This window comes from Apteryx rowi, unplaced genomic scaffold (assembly GCF_003343035.1).
Source record: "Apteryx rowi isolate R43461 unplaced genomic scaffold, aptRow1 scaffold_99, whole genome shotgun sequence".
NCBI lineage: Eukaryota > Metazoa > Chordata > Aves > Apterygiformes > Apterygidae > Apteryx > Apteryx rowi.
This window is the reverse complement of record NW_020451304.1, coordinates 1250618-1266362: the sequence shown is the minus strand read 5'-3', so window position 1 is coordinate 1266362 and position 15745 is coordinate 1250618. Positions and strand designations below refer to the sequence as shown.

The 15745-nt window shown below is 44.9% G+C and overlaps 1 protein-coding gene across 7 annotated transcripts in view; it reads right to left on the bottom strand.

Moving 5' to 3' along the window:
• Window positions 1-467: 467 nt before the first annotated feature.
• Window positions 468-15745, bottom strand: part of PHF12 (PHD finger protein 12) — a 32733-nt gene continuing 17455 nt past the window's right edge. For 5 of the 7 annotated variants that reach the window (XM_026055165.1, XM_026055172.1, XM_026055166.1 and 2 more), the window contains 11 exons: window positions 15528-15648; window positions 14250-14382; window positions 13388-13552; window positions 12725-12886; window positions 10689-11505; window positions 8499-8621; window positions 6988-7131; window positions 4811-4930; window positions 4133-4215; window positions 2318-2456; window positions 468-1631 (listed from right to left, as the gene is read on the bottom strand). In XM_026055165.1, the coding sequence (XP_025910950.1) occupies window positions 1297-1631; window positions 2318-2456; window positions 4133-4215; window positions 4811-4930; window positions 6988-7131; window positions 8499-8621; window positions 10689-11505; window positions 12725-12886; window positions 13388-13552; window positions 14250-14382; window positions 15528-15648 (2342 nt within the window). In that variant the 3' untranslated portion in view covers window positions 468-1296. The remainder of the gene's footprint in view (window positions 1632-2317; window positions 2457-4132; window positions 4216-4810; window positions 4931-6987; window positions 7132-8498; window positions 8622-10688; window positions 11506-12724; window positions 12887-13387; window positions 13553-14249; window positions 14383-15527; window positions 15649-15745) is intronic. The other 2 variants (XM_026055167.1, XM_026055171.1) reach the window with 2 other exon arrangements.

Sequence of the window (15745 nt, the reverse complement as noted above, 5' to 3'; positions counted from 1 at the left end):
CGCGAGAGCAGCGGGAGCGTCCGTGAGCGCAGGCGTGAAGGCGCCGGGAGAGCGAGCAAAGCCTCCGCCTCCGTGCGCGGAGGAGGAAGCGGTAAAGCACAGCAGAGCTCCGGCCCGAGGGCAGGGCGAGCCGGGAGCGGAGGGGAGAGGCGCAGCCTCCTGCCTCGCACCAGCTGCGGGCCTTGCGCCAGTCCCCCCACGCGCAGGGCAAGGGGTGCAGGCAGCCCGTGCACAGCCCCACGCCCTCACCYCAAAGGGCGAGCCCTGCCTTCGCCCCCTTGCACGCCAAAAAGCTCCTTTCTCCCTCCCACCGTGCTGCATCCTCCGGCGGCCGGAGCCCCAGCCCAGAGCTGCCTCCAGGCACAGGCGAAAAGCCCCTTTCCACAGCTGCCGGGATCCTCCTTCGGGGTCAGATGCTCTCTAGCAGATCCGTGGTTGTGGTCACAGAGTTAAGACAGACAATCAGAAAACAGAATGTGAAGTATTTTTTTTTTTATATACAGAATACAGGAAAGTTTCTGTAAAGTCTAAAACGTTACAATTACTATGTACAGTGGAACTAGCTGTTCTGCTGCGGGGAGGTGGCATATAAACAAAAGAGACAGACAGGTTACGACAAACGATCTGCTACAATAGACAATTTGAGGAACGTCATACCACATGTAGCACTGTACACAGCTTTAAAACATTGAAAATGCCATCACTGATGTATTTACACAGAATCCAACACTTTTCCTTATTTGAAATAAAAATAGGATGGACACCAGGAAAAGAACTCATTTCTCACTGCCCATAATACACAGTAGCTACTTGTAGTGCAACCATAGCAGGGAGGGATGGGAAAAAATAACTGTGGGAAGAAGAGCGCTTCTTTACATTAAATAAAACAATGATATTGTATAGATTTGCTGTATGAAAACTGTATTTCTCTTTTAATATAAAACTATTGTCACTGGCACAAAATAGAACAAGTTTCTGATTATTTTACAACTGCATGGGAACTATCTGTCAGAGAGAGTCCTTGAGTCAGACAGCGGTCACCCCTCGCTCTGACGCGTCCTGCTCTCACTGCAGTTTTCCTTTTAAAATGAAATGTATAGTACAAATATATGTGCAAATGCCCCTAAAACTTGAGCAAAAAAGAAAATTAAAAAAAGTTAAACGTTCTTCATTTCATGCAAACGGCGTGTGAACAGTCTCTGGGCCGACATAGAAAATCCCACCTTGGTTTGTACATTTTTGCATTGCAAGAGTCTGAGGGCGTTTCCTTACTCCAAAGCTCTCTTCCTAAAATTCCTAGGGAACAGAGTTGGACCGCAGCACGGGCACCTGGTGGGGTTTCAGAGAAAGCTTCTCCTCCAAGTCCATGTCTTGTACTAAGGCAGTGTCCCCCTTGGGCTGTTTGGTCGCAAATTCAGTAATGCTGAAAACAAACTGCAGGCAGCCCAATTTGATATAACTGCCGTGGTGGAGCAGGGCTGTCCCCTCCCAGCCAGCCCCACTGCCCCCTATCAAGCTAGAGCTGCTGGCTTTGCAGTTGCAGGGTTTCCGATGCTGCCCTTGTGCCTGGGAATTCATCACAGCTGCTTCTTCATGCGGCTCCTCTTCCTGTTTTCTGCTTTTGTGTCGTTCTAGAAAAGAAAAAACCACGTCAGAATCAGGCGGGCCAGAGTCAGACCAGAGGGTGGCAGCTTGTTTTAATCGACAGGGGCTACTGTTGAGGTGGCCCAAGAATAACATCCTCTAGCCACGAGGCACTTCAGTCATCTGCAGCTAGCAGCTGATACAAGAGAAACAGGAGCCACCCCACAGCTGCAGAGAGGTAGAGAAGAAACATTTACACACCTATTTTGGCAGCCAGAAAAGAGGAAGATGATCAGGTGGAGGACTGGAGTAAGTCATGTGGGTCACGGGGTGCTCGTAGCACAGCCCAGATCACTTACTCGACGTCCGGGAGGACATGCCACGCACGCAGCAAGCCACAGAAAACCCTGCAGTCCAATTCAAAGCCCTGCTGCTTGCCGGAGCTGATGTCAGGAAGGGACCCGGAACGTGGCTAACTTGAGCACCAGGGCAAGAGCGGGGTTAACAGCTGGACACTCTGCAGGCGGAGGCACTTGCCAGGCCAGCAGAGGAAGGTCTTGTGTAACCCGCGGTCTGGCTGAGGCCTTGGGAGAGACTCTCCCCCTTCTGCAAGAGGTACACCAACCATTGCGAAACACGCAGCGCCAACTAGGAGTCAATTTACACCCGCTCCTGTCCCCCTCTAAGAGCTTCCTCTGGTGTTACGTGGGGCTGGCACCGTCTCAACACTCACTTATCACGCTCTGCACTTTGGCAACAATACTGCTGGGAGGAGTGGGCGTCATCTTCTCCGAGAAGTCACACGAATACAGAACGTTGTCCACAGTCGTCCCATGCTCACTGTAGTTTAACAGCTCATAATGTTTTGTATTCTGAAAAAAGGGAAGGGGAGAGAATCAAGGCATCAGGTCAGAAAGGCATCTGCCCATATTCCCCTTCGGAGCACTGGAACAGAACCCCTCTCCCCCGCTACCACTGCTGCTCACTTACTAAACACTTATGTTTAAATGAGGGCAGTTAAAATATCCCTCCAGCTCCAGAGACCAGCAACCGAACCTCATACGTGGCTCATGCTCACAAAATGACTGGCTTTCCAGCAAGAGCTGCTCCCCAGAACGCTTCCAGGCATGGAGGAAGGGCCAAAGCAGCTTTTGAGAGAAGTGGACTTTACCTACTGCACTTGGACCAACAGATCTTTTGGAAACAGGGGTTCAAGTCGATTTTCACAAAGCAAGTACGCCATGTTAACAGATCAAACTAGATACACACTTAGCCTTAGTACTGTGCCTAAAAGGGAAAAGGTGTGCTTTGGAAAGCAGACACAAGATGGCAAGAGGGATGCCAGTATGCTGCAGCAACCACAGGAGAGAGACAGTCTTGGATTCATGGGCCTTCTGCGGGCCCTGGAATGCCAGGAGACATTACCATGACGTACAGCATTACACAAGCAGTGTAATGCTCAACTGATCTTTGCAGAGGACGTTGCCTGAATGGAGGAGATTTTGGGTTAGCTCACAGGAATCATCTGAGGGCTGAAGAACTTGTCCTCAAGAGACTACACAAGTGTAATCTAGTTACAGAAAGTAGCCATGCACAGGGGAGCAAATTTTTCTTAAGCAGCCTACTTGATTGCAGAGACCAAGGCCAAACAAGAGCCAACGGGCAAAAGTAGAGACCACGGAGAGCGCTACATAGAGGGAATTCTCCCTCTCTTGAGGGCAAGCACAGCCACAGGAAACTTTCCTGTGTATGGAAGAAGTTCAATGTCTAGAGCCTGCCTTAGGATCGACCAGGTCAAGGAGATGCTTCAGCTCAGATGCAAGATCTGGATCCCAYGTGAGCATTACTGAGGGCAGAGCAGCAATGGCTAAAGCATGAGGGTCTGTGGCTTAATCTGAACCCTGCTCAGTAGCTGACAAACAGCGATACCAAAAGCTGTATCTTGCTTCAAGACTGCTAAGAGACAGCTCTCTAAGGGCACTTTTTTTGGTAGACCTGCTTGTCTTACTTCAAGAACAAATCTATTTGTGGACTGTAATTAGGAGGCAATTGTAGGCCTCTGCCTATGCCTAGAACTTAACAAATTTTTAGTTATGTAATTTATACAGAGCCTTGCAGATGGGCAGAAACAATTTGCACCACTATCACACCTGAAAGCAAGAGACTTGGAGCAACTCCTTATTTTGTTCCAGCTGAGATTCTACACAGGCATGTAAAAGTTCACCTTCTATTAACAATGCAGCTGGATCAAAAAGTATCGAACCATTTCTATGCCTTCTTCTTTCCCCAGATGCCAGCAGTGACAGTGCTTACTTGTGGTCAGCCTTTGTCCACTAGCAGTTAGCTCAGAGAAATCATGCTGGCAGAGCTCTGTGCTTCAGAAAAGGGTTTGACAGAAAATGCTGACACAGCCTTCATTTGAGTGAAACCATTCACAATCCTGGCTCTTACTTTGTAGCCCACAAAGGAGCACCACACAAAGACAACCTGCTGCCTGCATCTCTAGCTCCCACTGCCATGCATGCCAAATAAAGACTCAGGCACTCACCTCATCATAGAATATGCAGGCATGTTTGCCGGACACATAGTTACAGTGACCATAGCTTGTAAGGCACACATCCATATCAGCTCCTGTCAGTGGAAAATACAAAACAGGCTCAGTGTGTTAAAAAAAAATAAAAATAAATAAATCACACAAAAAAACTGTCAGGCAGCAGAAAGCAACAGACAGAATTAAACTTCAATTAGCAGAACAACAGGGGAGCAACCGCCTTTGTCCGTACTCCCAGGACTGCATGAATAATGCTGCRATAAGCCACTGAACAAAGTTGCAGTGGGGGAAGGGAAGGTAGCTGCTACATTAAGCAGGAAGGCTGAAGAGTATTTCAGAATTACTGGGCTTTCTAGAGTGTTAGAGGAATCTGAGCAGAAAGAAATGAAAGCCGCAAGCAAACCTTAACTCTTCTCTCCACCAGTCAGACAACCTCAAGGAAAGCTGTGTTGCTACCTTTGATACCAGCCAGGTTACAAAGGCGCAGCCCTACATCAAAGGCTTGAGGAACATCACAGCAGACAGGGAATTTCCACATTTCTTGGTAGTGAACAATCYCAGTACAAGCAGCCAGAATGGGTCTGTTTTCTTCAACACTCACTCGACAAATACATAGGGAGGGGCAGTGAGAACCACCCCGATTCTGAAAGATCAGGGCTGGAAAAAGCTACTCACCTGTCCCAATGTAGAGGGTTCGATAGCACATATTAACTGCACCCCCTAAGCCCATCAGAGGATAGAACACCGCCCGGGCTTGCACTTCCTTTCTTTGCACTGCAAGATAAAGAGAAAGCACTTGAACAATGTTATCAGCTACGAAGCTGCTTGACTCAAACGTTCCAGCACTAGACTCTCCAGAAAGCACAGCTCCTAAGGAGGATGCAGTCAGCTTTGGCCTTAACTCCAGTTCGCAGCCCTCTAGGAATGTTTGTGGATTTTTTATTATTATTATTATTTTTAACCAGGCATCAGGGAAAAGTGTTCTTACCAGTAACCCACACAAACCATGCAACTGGGGGAACCTCAACACTGAGCGTGAACAACAGAGCCAAACTGAGGAGAACATAAGCTTCCTACTGCAAGCTTCTTTTTAATCTCTTCCACTTTTGGGAATCAGAGAGTTGAATCTTGCTGTCAAAGTGCCACTTAAAAAAAGTTTGGTGCTGGTCAATGTCACAAATTTCACAGCTGTAATTTAACTTCTAGGTAAACTGCAGGAAAAATGCACAGGCTGAACATGCCTTTTGCAGGGATTAACCTAATTCCCAGGAGAGGATGATTTACTGAGCGGACTTTTCTCTCAGGTTAGTCTTTGCAGCACATTCAACAGTGGCTGGTCCAGGACCAAGTCTCTAAAGCAGCTCTCTGCCAGCTGAGTTCAAGTCACACATTCTCACACGCCTGTGTTAACTGGGCAGAAAATCAGCTTGCATGGAACAGAYCATCAAATTCTGGACCATATAGGCCTGGTCATGATTTGAGCAGCTGTCTTTTGGAGATAAGCTCCTTTCATCTACACAGTTTAGGCCTCTCCTGATGCCACATCTGCATGACAGTTTTATGCCAAGAGTGTGAAATCAAAGAACAGAACACAAGGATTATAAGAGTTTGTTTGCAGAACCACTGATGTCAAGAACATTGGCCAGATTAAGTAGCATTACTAGACATGCGGCACTCAATACAGCTGAAAAGCGCAGGTTCCCATTTCAACATAGCTGCCCTGCACAAGTCCTTTCAGCTGTGTTTTTGTTGACTCAATGGGGCTTCCTAGAAGTTTTAGATGTAGGATTTTGTCAGCAATGCTAAACAGTCAGCTGGATGCATCCATTCCCATCCAAACGGGGCGATGGGTTAAGAGAGCATCAACCTGCCTTTTGGGAGGCAGACGGCTGAAGAATTTCCAGAAGTCGGCTGGCTGGGAGCAGCACAGGAAAGCAGCTCATATCACAGCCTGCTGCTGTGACCTACAGCAGTGCTTACCAGAAGACTGACAAAGTATTCAGGGAATGCTGCAATACTACAGCAGCAAGCGAGCAGGCGAACAGACAAGCACAGAGTTTCAGAAGAAGGTTACTGACACTAGCAGACTTCCAAAGATGTTATCTTGAATATTTACCCCCAGGCCTAGCAGATGGGGAACAAACTACTGCTCCCACAACAAGGCTTTCCAGTTAGCACCTGAAAGCAGATTAAACTTACTGTATTTAGGAGGAACAAGAAGCCACATTCCCAGCGCAGCTTAAGGTGTTAGTGATGCCAATACCAGTGACCATAACAAACAAAACCCATGCTGAACTGAGGCCCCTGGAGATTTCCAACAGAAGTGCAAGTTGTTTTCCATTATTTTAGTTGCATTTAGTGTTTCAGCTTCACAGTGACATTATTCTGAGTGGGCAAAGACAACTTCATACTGAAGCGTATATTCCGTGCCCGTGTTTCTCCTGTTCACGTATTTGTCCCATAAGCAGCTTCTCCAGAAAGAGAGCAGGATTTTATACATTTCTTGCCCATCTCAAAGGTGTAAAAAAGGCAGCTGAACCTTCCCCTTTCTTGCTAATTCTAAGATGAATAATATACAACTTCACTAAAGATTTCCAGCAGAAAAGTCAGAAGGTCCACTGAAACTTTATTGAAGGTGTTTTCACTGCCATAGTTTGTACTAAATTAAGTAGAGGGACCTGAAGGAATTTCAGGCCAATGGATATCCAGGAGAGGAATGAGAGGAAAGAAACATGAAAGGTGGCATCTGCCAGATACCAAAAGAAGAGGGAAGATCTCCTTGAGTGAGGAGGCAAGGTAGTGCCAAAAAGCTATGGCTCAACATAAATCAACTATTCTAGGGCTGCTCTTACCTTCAATGTGGTTCCCCATAGGAGATTGCTGATGGGAAGTGACACTGCTCGCTATAGACTGAGCTTTGGAAGGAAAGAGCTGATGTATTCTCTGCAAGGCCAGAAACTTGATCAGCTGCTCATCCAACATATTTATCTCAATCTCTGTTAATAAACAAAAAGCAATTAGTAAGTTATTCATGGAAAGGGTGCCATCTGAGCTGCACTGGATTTAACTGTCCCACTTTCAAACTTGTCATTTGCTTCAACAGCACAGACTGACAAATTTTGCAATACCAAAGAATTTACACCTAGGCGATCTATTACTTGATATAATTTCATTTTAGCAGTGTGTGGGGAGAACGTGAGCTATGGCTGGAAAGCTACAGTTCAGCCAGCAAGTGAAGTTCAGGGAACAGGGACTGGTAAGTTGAAAACCTGCAGTTACAGTTCAGAATCTACAGGTCTGTAGAGACGGACATTGCCCCTTTGGGCAGCAGGTTGGGTACTTCTTGTGAAGCTTCGTTATCTAGTCAAAAAGTCTAATTTTACATTACAGAGGAAAGGAGCAACCAACTGCCTTTGGAGCAGCTCAGGCTCATTCTTGAGTCGCATGCTTTCATAGCAGAGTCAGTTAAACAAAACAGGGTAATTAAGACAATATTATTAACGAGCTTTAAAGCAGATCTGTTGCTGATAGCTTAAGTATTTCTATTTGTAAAGCCCTATGGAGATCTGCTTTCTGGTAGCAAGCAGGTTGACTAACCTCTTTTTCAAGAGCTGTCTCCACATGAATGACAGTTAAAACAGCAAGCAGAGGAAGCAGAGATATAACGGCCCTTCCTGATAGCAGAGAGGTAGTCTGGGCTAAGCTGAGCAGTTGGGGTTCACCCAAGAAAAGAGGGTCAAACTGGCAATGCAAGAAAGACTGTTCTTCAGATGTAGAAGCAGTCACTGGCAGCAGCCTCGCTACGCTACCGATGATTGCTGTTTAGCAGTCTTCTCCTCCTGAAGTCACTCCACTAAGATTTGGCATTTCTTGCCAAGTGCAACAAAAGGAAAATATAAATGTGCCAGTCTAGGAGAAGACTGACAGAAGCAGAAATAATTCAGAAAATTAACTGATCCATTAAAGTATCACCACTCAGGTGACTGTTTGACAAGATCTAGAATCRTTGGACTTTATACACATCAGGAACACGTCTGGATTGCAGCTAGCACCATAACATGGGAGGGCTGCAGGTTTCTGCATGTGAATTCCACCTGGCAAGCAGCCCGTGCAATAGCATTTTGATCATTCCCCAGAAAAGCTTCAGGAAGAAACACTTCATTGGCTTTGCTGCCTTGACAACACCACAAGTAGGGAAGCATGTGACATATTTAAGGTAATGTACACCCAGCCCCTCCCTCACCTGACTGCAACCTCTCTTTATCACCCAGACTTTTCCTTAAGCACAGACCGAATGCTCTAGGCAAGCAAACACACAGAATGCATAGGGCTAGCAGAGACCGACAATGAACTAAATACTCACCGCCATCCATAAATGCTTTCAGGGAATTGGTGAGGTCCAACATAGCTGCAGAGTTTGAAGTGAGTGATGAGGGTAGAGTTAAAGCGCTTCCTATGGATAAGGTGCTGGGACTGACCTTACCATCTACAGAGAAAGATGGTGCAGAGAAGATATGTCACTGTGACGTTCGTGAGACATGCGCCAGCCCTCAGAGTACACTTAGTTTACAAGCTGCTCAGAATGACTAAATTTGCTTGTAGCCATGTTTTGAAAAAGGCCTGAATTAGAGACCATTAGCTTTCTTCCCTTCACAGAAGGATGAGTCTGCCTCAAATACTTTTCTATCAACTTCAGTTGTCAGAGGAATTCTGGACCTATACATTCAAGCTCCTGTTCCCTGTTTGAAGAAGCCATGAGAGATCGCAAGCAATGCCATGCTACAGAGATTGATGACATGAGCACCAAGTCCCCAGGAGCTTAAGAGCTTGCTAAACCTAGAGAAGTTTTCTAAGTAGCTTGCCTAAATCTGAACATGTATAAAAAGTACATTTGCTGCATTTTGTTTTCTGTGTAATTACCAAGTCTTGGGTGCACTTCACTGGCTGCTAAGACYGTGACAGTCACAGGCAGAGTTGATTACTTACAAAATAAGATGCTATTGCTTTGGCTGTGATTATACAGCTGAAAGACTATGGCAAATGCCAGGAAACAAAATCCCTTTAATGCCTATAAAATATCCAGTTCTTATCTTGAGTCGGTCCGCTTAGAACTACTGTAAGTCTGAAACTTATAACAAAAGGCGGCGAATGATTCATTTTTCATACCCAGCAACAAAACGCGCACCCTCTTCTCAGACCATTGTTTAAGATTTGCTATGAATATATATACATACACATGCATCATGTTAGATAGAAAGTCTGCCTAAACATTTAAGTCTTTCACAAGCGTTGTAACTGTAGCACAGTGTTTTAATATGCATTGTGTAGAACCCAAACTTTGCACTTAAAGCAATGATTTAACATCTTAAATAGCTGCAGAACTATGCAGGGCTTGCAGTGCTCTTCAAACCACAACCAAGAAGTTTTTTGCAATATGGTCCCATTTTCCTCCACCAGAAGTTCTCCCAGCCTTGCATTTCTAAGAAGGGCACAGTCAAGCTAGCAGCCTTAGAGTAACTCAAGCTGGCTCAGCAATGAGCAAGGAACCCAGCCACCCTGGGAACAGACTTCAAACAAGAGGTAAAGCTCAGAAGATGCTCAAAAAAGGAATTTCTAAAAGAACAATATAAAGATGTTGCCTCTGTTACTTGCAATCACCAGATCCACACCACTTCACACAAGCCTGACACGAAGCAATTAGGAACGGCAAGAAGAGAAGTAACAGACAGCTCTGTTGCATGCTTTCCAGTGAACCTCCACAAAGGATTTAACAGTAAGTTTTAAGCTGATTTGGAGGATGGGAGAAGGAGAATGCTTTAAGTGAAAGCTTATTCAAGCAAAATTTAGGAGTCATGGGGAGTCACTCTCACATTCATTCACCAAAATCTTTGACTTGATGTTTTTATATTGAAGAATGGGCATGTGCACTTTAACAGCAAGGTTTCTGGGTACAACTCAAGGCAGAGATGGCATATCCAGTCCATACCTACCCTATATTAATAGACTAGCAGATACTAAACAGGCTAYGGTTTGGGGGGAAATTGTTTCTCAAACATCAAGGCTGTGCAGCTCAAGACTTAAATCATCTGTACAAGGGAACAGAACCATCACCAGGACAGTCACCTTGTAAAGAGATCATAGGATCAGAGATACAAAACAGCTGCTCTTGTGAAAAGGACCATCTTGCAACCAAGCTAATACTTTAAAACAAATCAGCAGTTTTAAGGCAGCACTGGAGTGGCCAGTTGTCAAAACAGCAAGACAGCAGCCAGATTTAAAACTACTGTTAATTTCCAGACTAAACTGATCTGCTATCCTGCTTCTCAAGGCAGAGTTCCCCTATCAGCTACGTGCACTCAGCAAAATACATCCCACGGTTCCCACGAAAGGGCTGAAGACAGAAGAGACTTGACAAACTTCTTGCTGCTCTCCACAGTAAGTCTAATTCCCCAGTTAAATCAGGGCATAATGCAAGAGTCTAGAGGTTCAGAAGTAACACCTAGCTTGAACACTTTCTCAGCCCTGGGGCCAAGATCAGCTGTTCAACACTTACCTGAAGGTGGTGCTGGTGAACAGAATCTGTTTGTGGATCCAACAGCAGAGATCCCATCTCCTGTGGCTTGCGGAGGGGTGAGAGCCCTAGTGGCAGTCAGAGGGGAGCCCATAGATCGCAGGTCTGCTGTCAGCGGCGGTCCTATCTGTGTCTGGACATTCTTTCTTTGCAAAGTGCTGGTGGTCTCCAGGCTGGCACAGGAGCTCGATATGGAAGTAGGCATACTTGTGACTGGCACAGAACCCCGTTGTGCACAAGAAACGGGTCCTGCTACGTTCTCCGTTTTGACAATGGTTCCAATCGTGTGATTCAGAAGTCCACAAGTTGCAGGGGGCGTGAGGGGCCTAGGCCACGTTTGCCGATGAGACAAAACAGGTATTGTATTACCAGATCCAATTAGCCTCTGGGAGTCAGTCAACTGTGCTGAAGGTTCAGAGGAAACGCCATAGAAATGAGGACCATTTACTTTAACGTCAGAGGCTGTCGGCCCATTAGAAGTCCCGCAAGAAGATACCTTCTTGGATTTATCTATACAAGAGCTGCAGTTGACATCTTCCTGTGACAAAGTCTGCTGGGATTGCGAGGAACTCAAGGAATTCTGGGTGGTAATCCCTGAGGTGCAGGATGACATGGAATAGAGGGAAGGTGTGGGTGCCTTGTCAGCTGCCTGGTAAGGGTTGACGAGTGAGCCATCTGCCACAATAACAGGCTTAATATCAGCCTTCTCTGTTTGTTCAGAGTCCCAAAGCGAAGTCATCTGCTTAGCAGATAAATGTTTCAATATGCTGCACTGGAGCGCAACAACACTACAGAGCCACTGGGAGGAGGGAAAAAAGTGCATTGTTAGCGTCACAGGCAGACAGTGCTCCAAGCCTCAAAAGTTCCTCCATCCTTCCCCCAGCCTGAAGAAATTCAGCTGCCTTACTACGATGGTAATCACTCAGATACAGCGTGGAAGTACACTATCTGTTCTGATGCTAATCTAGACTTGGGAGAAAATGTTGTCTGAATGTTGTAACATGAGCGCAACCAAAATTAAGTACAGTTTATCTCTGTGCTGGGAACAGTGCACATAGGAGCCAAGATTACAAGGGGGAAAAGGCGACAGATGCACTTCCTCACCCCCAAACTTTCCCCTCTCTTCCCACAGTAAGTGTTACAACTCTTCAGTCAGCCACATACACATCTTCCACTAACACGGGCTTCTCTCCAAACATAATCCACTAGCTTACTCTGTAGCATGCTAGAGAAGAACTACCTCATATCATAGGGAGACACCTGCCAAAGCAGGGGTGGAAAGCACCTTTCTTTTACAAAAAGTAGAGGAAGACCAACGTATTTGTTCAAAGTTTTAAACTCTGTGGTGCTTCTTGAATAAATCCAAGCAAAGATGAATCATTATATCTTCTACTTCCTTAAAAAGTAACTCCCCACAGACACAAGGTTTTCGGTTCTTCCCAAGAAGTTTGCATATGTGAATGTGCACATACCACATAGAAGAACCCTGTCTGAGGTTAACAGAAGGACTCTCAGACTACACCACTGATTGCAGAGCAACATGACTTTGCACCATGGAATCCAGCAGGAAATTTTGTAGGAGATTTAAACACTCATTTGACCTTTGTTTAAAAGCCTGAGTGTACCAGCAATAAAAAGCAGCCCAGAAATGTGATGTTAACATACAAGTAAACATGTCAGGAGCAGTCTTTCATAATCAAAGTGGAAAGAATTTCCCCTTAGCCAGGGAAAAGAAAAAAAAAAAGGCAACTAGACAGAAAGCCCTCAGCTCCACACTCAACCAAAAGACTATTTCACCACTTTCCTAAAGTGTCAAATGAGGAGTTTTACATTTTACCTAGAAAGGCAAAATGAAGTTTTAATGGGCAAGGGTGTCAGAGACAAGACAAGTTAGCACCTCCAGACATATGATTTTGAGATTGGTTTCCTAGACAACTGCTCTGATCATGACCAAAATGGAAAAGGATCTTTGTACTAAAGCAACTACAGACAGAGTCCGAGCATTTGACTTCATTTACCTCCTGTTGTTCTGACTGGCTGGCTAAGTGCTCAGTGTTCAAAAGGTGCTTCTGCAAGGGTTCCTCAGGGATCCCGTTACAGATCAGCTCGCCATCTCTAATAGCTGCAGGCGCAAGTAACGGGGGTGGAAGCCGATATTGGGATTTTATAGCATCAGGAACCTACATTGTAGAGAAAGAAGATCACACATGAGAACAGTTACTCAAGAATAACTAGTTAACAAAGTGCCTAACCAGCCCTACACTTAGGGTTTGCTGCTTTCTGACCCAAAAGAACACCGCAGAAAATACATTAAAAGTTTCAGGGACTATACTTTAATTGATGCAACTGTGCTGAAATTAATAGGTTTCATTTGCTTAGGTCAGGCATGACTTCAGTACAGTGTGGTGGCTACAGCACAAAAGAAGTCATGCAAAAAACAAAGTCAAAACTTAATAGCTGAGCCTTATACTCGGCAGAGTAAAGAGCTTCTTAATTCCTACACGCAGTGAAGAGTAACCGCTCTGGACTGCTGACTTTCAGAACTCTTGCCAATTCATTTGTTCAGATGCCACCTTCTTCCTCCTGTCCCAAGAGCTATCCCTATGGGGCCTGTTGGTTTCTCTTCCAAACCAGAATTCATACATGGATAATATCACCAACATCTACTTATTTACACTCACCTTCAAACCTTTTCTCTTCACTGATTGAAGAACTCTGCGATTCGGAGGATGTTTCTTATGGATTCGGTTTAAGAAATCCACTTTGACAACATGCTGAGATATAGTATCCTGGAACCGGTCAAATACTCGGCACCGATTACTCAGGGTCAAGTTCTTCTGGTTCAGCTGGGTGATCAGATAATGCCACAGTAGTTAAGGATCTGTGGATCATCCTAATGCATCCTATGACTTTCATAAGGCCTTGTAGCACTGGCACTACAGCATCAACTCAGCTTTAAACTATTTTGTTTCCTGCAGCACTAACCATTTCTGGTAAAAGGTATATTGCTGGAGGTGAATAAGAAAGCATTTAGAGGCCTAATATGAGGCATCAATGCTCTTAGAAGCAGTTTCTCTGGACACAAGCCCCTTGTTTCAGTCCCGTTTCCCAAGTATTTAGTCTCAGGTACACTGCTCTTCCATAAATGTAAACACCCTCTTGGAATGAAAGTTTTTTTGAGTTAACCATGCAAAGAATTATTTCCCCTATTTGTAGCTCTGTGCTGCTTTGTGTTACAGTTCCGGATGCTTATCTAGGTTTTAAGGAGTTCTGTCCGAAAACTAGACAAGCTGTCAGTGAGCCACAATTTAAGCTGTTAGCTTCAGTTACAGGAAGGAGTTCCCTCATCTTTATATTTTATTGCAGATAGCAGCATCACATTCCTCTGGAGAGTGCGCTGCTTGCAGCAGGAGCTTTACAAGCGTTACAGGAGCAGTAAGAGCTCAGGAGCTGTTTTACATTTGTTGTACTTTGCCCTTTAATGGACCTGCCAGGTTCCAATCCAGCATCCAGTTACTATACTGCAATCATAGTCCTGCTTACCACCACATGTTCAATGTGATTTGGGCACATCCATCTACCCAGAGGCATGGCAGTAAGAGGTGGCTCCAGACAGTCCATGTGGAACAGGAGTGGGCAGTAATCGCACTGAATTAGAGGTGCCACTCTGCAACTCCTGCAAAGAGAGAGCCGTATCTTATTTCCCATACGCAATATTCAGTATGCAAGTATTTACTGAACACACAGGCAAGCGTGGCTAACCACTTTAGCTTATCCTTCCCCATCAATTCCCCTGAACTATGTTACTTGCATCTAAAATTAGGCTTCAGATTTGTAATTTGATCTAAATGGGCCTTCTGCAAGGCCCACTTGAGGCAGAAGGACTTGCCCATGCACATGAGGCCTTCTCAGTCCAAAAGAGGTCCTTTGGCAGGAAGAGATCCCTTTGCTGGAAAGCTGCAAGCACCTCTCAGATTCACACGAGCAACTTTTCAAGTTGACCTTGTGCATTTGTTCTGAGTGACTTCATTTAGAGCAAAATTCAGAGATCAAAAGGAAATCTCAGATTTAGGTTATTACAATTTTCCTCAGAAGCATCTTGTATGAAGTTGGGAAGTTTACTTCAACAAGATTGATATGTTCTCATAACAAGTCTCAAACTCCAAAAAGCTACTATATCCAATTCCCCAGGCTTTAAAGAAGTCCTCACTCTATGACAAAGTCACCAGTTGCTCCCCACAAAAGCCCACCTGAATCTCCAGCTCACTTCACTCAAACTGACTGGGTTCCTGAAATAAAATTTTTCGTTTTCACTAAAATTTTGGGTTGGGATTTATCCGCATATTTTTTCTGCGCTTACAACAACAACACTTTACACTGTTTTTTGATTTACTCTTTCAGCACAATACTTCTATTTGCCTTGGGCTTATATCTCTCTCAGTAGATTTCTGTTTCCTAAAGGTCACCTCCTTGCATACTTCCTTTATGAACCATAAACAAACGTCTCCGTTTTCTAAACCACCATCACTTTAGGATTTTTCTTACTAGACAAATACTGAAGACAAAATGGCTTAGTCTCTTCATGTTACATTTCAAAACCTTTTACAGCAGCACAGGACCACAAAAGGCACACCTACACTTACCATGGTTAAACATCTGTTATTTAGCAAAGATGATTATTCCCCCATTTGTTTAGAGGATTGTAAACAAGTACTGAAGGGGAATGGGAAAGGAAACAGGTTATGTACTTTATTCAGCGAGAACTTTGTTCCTGTGAAGGGTGCAGCCACACCAAATAACTTCCCTGGAAGAGTCAAGTACCTGTTGCATGTGAAGCAGACTTTCACCGGCAAAGGAACCAAACCATTGTGGTCTAATTCGTGTTGTGCTTTCTTGACATTCTTTCCTGTGGTTTCTTCCTTTCTCCTCCTCTTACTAGTACCTAAAATTAAATTTAAAAGGGCTCTGGGTTACCCACATAGCAGAGGTTTGCTTCCTGATAGATACACATAATCATCTGAGGCAGAGGCAAACAGAAG